Below are 5,075 nucleotides of genomic sequence, written 5' to 3'. Positions count from 1 at the left end.
GGGGTGGGGAAGGCTCGGGCCGGGGGCCGAGTCCCTCAGCTGGGGTGCTGAGTGTGTGATGTGCTTCCTCCCGCAGAAAGGGCCTGTCCCAGTCGGCCTTGCCCTACAGGCGCAGCGTGCCCACGGTGAGTACCTTCCCCAGAGCCTTCTCCAGAACCTTCTCCAGAGCCTTCCTTCCCCGCCCCGTGCGCGCTCCGGGACCCACAGCGCAGCTCGCAGGTCCCACGGAGGGAAAGAAAACGAGATCTGTAGTGTTTGGCGTCATCACTTTCAAATTGTGGCCTGTGTGAATGCTTCCTTGGCATGTGATGGAGTAGGCTTCCTGGAGAGGTCTCCCTCTGTGGAAGCATTCAAAACCCACCTGGATGCAATCCTGCGTAATCTGCTGTAGCTGGCTCTGTGCTGGGCAGGGGTTGGATTAGATGATCTCCAGAAGTCCCTCAACCCTGAAAATTCCGTGGTTCTAAGATGATCCTTAGTATAATGAGGAAGCAAGTGTCTTTTTCTAGCCAGATGGTTCGTTTGGCAGAGAAGTCTTTTTTCGTTTTCTATTCAAGTATTCTTTCAGATACTTCGAATCTGTAGACGGTAATTCCTGGAGATTAAATCATTGTTTTCACACTCGAGTTTGCAGTTGTGGAATAAATCGATTGCCTTCAAAAATACTTGAAACCAATTTGGTGGTTGGGGCCTAAAAGAGGTAGTTCTGGTGTGCTCTTAGTTTTTTCAAGGGTACTTCCACGTAAAAAGGCTTTCTCTGTCCTTCTTTGCAAAATCATTTCTTGGAGGATCTTTTTGTTGGCAGAAAGAACAATTTGTGGTCCATGTGCAAAAGCATAGAGTAAAAAACCAGTGAAATGGGAACATAAACACAAAATCTGAAATTAAATAGATGCCATTAAAAATAAGGTAATACGAAGCTGCTTGAAGTCCTACTAAGGGTTGAACAGTTCAATAACAATTAGGATGAGCAAATGCTATATTGGTTTTTTAAAAATTCTGTGGGGATTTTTTGCTTAGTTTTATTTAGATTTTGTCTTAAATGGTGATCTTTAGAGCACTTCCGTGTTTATTTTTGCTGTGCTTTTCTATTTCATACTGTGACAGTACTAAAAAGTAAAAATCAGGAGCTTCTGAAGCTCATGGCAAGTCAGGATAATGTAACTTGTTGCTGTTGTTTTCTCATTAATAATCAAGGAAGCAGTGGCTTTATCTGTACTGTTTAACTTAAAACTAATAGAAAAGGCACAGTCTTATCTTGGTAGGTTCATTTAATTTTTTAATTAATCAGTGTACTTCAAGTCTGATTTTTCACTTCTCTCTGTAGGTGCTTTACTGAGAGGTGGCTAAATGGGTCTCGGTTTTGTATTTGTCAAAGGACCTAGGTGAAGAATTCCTTCCCAAGGACAATGATTTTTTTTGTCTGTAACATTGGATTTGTGCTTCTGGTGTGGCAGTTAAAGTGAAATGATGATAAAGCAGTTGGTTGGAGGCTTTATGGAGTTTTTTAAATGGAGATTCATCTTTACCTCTGCCTTCCTTCATGACATTTCACTAGCACTATAGGTTTGTTATATGCTAAAAATTCCTGTATCATTAAAAGTGCAATTTCAGTTCTTTATTATTTCTGAGCATTAGAAAGCATCTATTTCTTAAACGATTATTTTATTATTTATTATTTATTAAAAGTTTTCCTGTAGCTTGCCTCTGTATTAAGCAGTTGTTAAACAGTTTGGGTTTTTTTTGTTTTCTAATTTTCTTTAGTGGCTGAAACTTACTTCTGATGATGTAAAGGAACAGATCTACAAGTTGGCTAAAAAGGGCCTGACTCCCTCCCAGATTGGTAAGGATTATAAACTACTCCTGGATGGGGACAAACCCACATTTTTCTGACTGTAATATTTTAATTGTTCCTTCAACATATAGTAAATAAGGTGCTAAGAGAACACAGCAGTTCTGGTGTACCTGTGTTCACTGTGGGTACCACTGCGAGTCCTGGGATAACTCCCTGCCACAAGGATCAGCAAGCCCAACACCGGGACATTGTGTGTGTTGTTCTTGCAGGGAGCATATTTAATGAGGCAGTGGGTTTGTTTGTTTTGTTTTTCAAGTAGAAGACTGTTTCATCTTACAGCCTGTTCTTGGGAATGTTTCATCTTATAGCCTATCCTTAGGAATGGCCACTGATAGGTGTTACAGGGAAGTTTGGTGTGCCCAGTCTCCTGGAGGAAATTTTCCATACCAGGAACCCTGTGGGGTTTACAGAGCCAGGCACTGCAGCTGCACCATGGACTGGTTCTGGGGTTTGAACCCTTCCAGAGCTGAAGTGTTTGCATGACACAGTTTTATGTGGTCATGAGCTGTGTATGCAGTGTAAGTAGGTGCTGTGTAAATGAATGCTTTTTTGTTGTTGTAATCCTGAGAGCAATACTAATTCCTTCTAGAGGGATCCGTAGAATGATTGAATATGTTGCTTTAATGAGTCCTGTTGAAAATTTTCCAATAGTATTGGCAAAGATGAGCACCTCACCTACCTAAGCATGATGGGAGAGTCAGTTGTCTTTCAAGTGTTCCCAGATAAAGTGTTTCAGCTTCTGTAAGTTGTATTTTGCTCACTTATTGTCTGCCATTTCTTCAGTTGCCACTGGAAAGGTTTTAACTTGGGGAAGATCTTGTTTTGGATAGCTTGTAACTGTAAGGTCAGTTTCACAAGGTTGTTGGTCTATGTTTCTTCTTTTCAGTGTAAGATGTACATGTTTGTTTCAGGTGTGATCCTGAGGGATTCCCACGGTGTTGCCCAGGTTCGCTTTGTTACTGGCAACAAGATTCTGAGAATCCTGAAATCCAAGGGACTGGCCCCAGACCTCCCAGAGGATCTTTATCACCTGATCAAGAAAGCAGTTGCTGTTCGAAAGCATCTAGAGAGAAACAGAAAGGTGAGTGCTCCTTCAATTGGATAACTCAGTGTCTGTGGTTTTAAATTACACAGTAGTTCAGGTGCAGCTTGACAAAGCAAAGACTCCTTGTGTGATGTTAGCCCCCCTTTGAGTAAACTCCTGAGGCTGGGGAGGCATTTTGAGCAAGAAAAATGGTCTTTGAAAAGGATTTTAAAAGCAGTGTTTAAACCATGTGTTTCTGGTCCTGCTCTGACTTTACTGAAGCTTTGGTAACAGAAATGTGAAGTTTGATTATTTGCTTTACTGAAACTCATCTGAATTGGGTATTGAGAAGTCCAAGTAGTTGTGATGTTGGGGTTGTAATGTAACTTTGTTTCCCAGGACAAAGATGCCAAGTTCCGCCTGATTCTGATCGAGAGCAGGATCCATAGGCTGGCTCGCTACTACAAAACCAAGAGGGTGCTGCCACCCAACTGGAAGTAGTAAGTCTTCTCCTGCATTCCTCTTGGCACTGAAGACTGCAAGGTCTTGTAAACTGTGCTGGGCTGTTTTTCAGAGGGTGATGAGTGCATTGTAATAGGTGTGTATCACACACCAGGCAGCAGAGAACAAGTATTTTCATAAATAATCAATGGAAAAATCTACGAAATTTACACCTGGGTTAAATGACTGTTGTAACTCTTGGATAAAAATCATGATCCTAACAAATGAAGTCACTACCAGGTGATTTTTAAAACACTTTAAACTGCAATCTTGGTTCTCAGGTACTTTTATAGTTGGAGTCACTTTCAGAGCTTAGTGAGAAATGGCTTAGTAGCTGTGACAAAAAGGAGAGTAACCTTTTCTCTAGGAGAGGTAACCACCATAGAATTCCCACAGATGTTAGGATTAGCCTTGTTTCTTCAAGGAGACTCAAGTGCAGCTAGTCTGGTCTTTAAATATATGGGTTTGTGCTGTCACCCTAGGATTTTTATTGTAGAAGGTAGAGTGAAATCTTAGGCCACAAAAATTTTTAAATTGTGATTTAGCTGCTGGTAGTAGTTAACTGATAGTTAAAACTTCTAACTGAAGTGTTGGTTTTGATAACTAGGTTGAAAAACTACCTCTGCAATTAATATTTCTCTATTTTCCTCTCTTTTTAGTGAATCATCGACAGCTTCTGCCCTGGTCGCATAAGAGCTGGCTGTGACTAACTGAAAGAATAAATTTTCATTACCTGAGTTTGTGTTGTCTCTAAGTGCTTGGTGTGTTAGAGGCTTCTGTTTGTTTTAGGAAGCTGCATTGAACAGGATGTTTTCCAGGTGGAGCAGGCATGTGGCTGTGGTTTCCATATTGCTGTCCTGCAGTATCAAATCTGGGTTGTGCTTGTTGCAGTGCTACACCAGCTGCATCTAGGTGTCTGTGCTTAAATTGGTTTGGTTTTTTTATTACCTGAGAGCCTCAAGTTAGTGAAGTGTCCTGTTCATTCACTGTAGATGCATTTTATTCATGTGGGGCTGTGCCTCTGGTGTCCTGCAGAACTGGGGGAGAAAGCAGTGACAGCAGAAAGATGTAGAACTATAAAAGTTGCAGAAGGGGTTATGCCGGAAGTGAGGGGTTAAAACAAAATTGGAGAGGTTAATTAATTCATCACAGGTCATGTGGAGCTGTTGCTTTTGCAGAGAGCTTAAGCAGACCTCAGCCACCTCCTGGCAGTAACTTGCTGTCGTTTGTAAGTAATTTAAGAGTAATCTTTGAGATCTGGGTAAATGTGGACAGCGGTTTTAGCTGCTCTCAGATGTTGTGTCTTTACTGAAATAGTTTTCCCTAAACCCTAAGAGCAGGAGCTATTGGATAGTCATTGTTGCCAATGTTGTGTCTCCAGATTTCTGATAGCTTTACCTGAAGTATTTTTTCTGCTGAAGAAACAGAAAAGATATAGGGAAAAAAATCTCCTTTTCTAGGAGAAAATTATAAATGGAGTTACTCTGAGTTGCTTTTAAGTGTGGGTGCATTACTTGACTTTTATCACCTTGAGAAGTTGAATAAAGTACAGTGTAGGAGCTACTTCCTAGATCATAACTAGCAGGACCTGGATTTCACAGAAGAACGGCATTCCCCTGGCTAATGGCGCAGCTGAATACAGACCTGTGAGTGGGAGGCAGGTGCAGCATTCCAGCCGCACCCGAAGTGCTGCTG

At 41.5% G+C, this 5,075-nt stretch overlaps 1 protein-coding gene across 1 annotated transcript; it reads left to right on the top strand.

Moving 5' to 3' along the window:
• Positions 1-59: 59 nt before the first annotated feature.
• Positions 60-4,117, top strand: RPS13 (ribosomal protein S13; the record flags this gene model as incomplete). The annotated part of the gene is made up of 5 exons (XM_005426328.1): positions 60-125; positions 1,765-1,843; positions 2,767-2,936; positions 3,279-3,379; positions 4,040-4,117. Coding segments are annotated over 5 exons (450 nt in total), but the record flags the coding sequence as incomplete, so codon positions are not given.
• Between the last annotated feature and the right edge of the window lie 958 nt (positions 4,118-5,075).

Source organism: Geospiza fortis, unplaced genomic scaffold (assembly GCF_000277835.1).
Source record: "Geospiza fortis unplaced genomic scaffold, GeoFor_1.0 scaffold327, whole genome shotgun sequence".
Classification (NCBI taxonomy): Eukaryota; Metazoa; Chordata; class Aves; order Passeriformes; family Thraupidae; genus Geospiza; species Geospiza fortis.
This window is presented reverse-complemented; position numbering and strand designations above follow the sequence as displayed.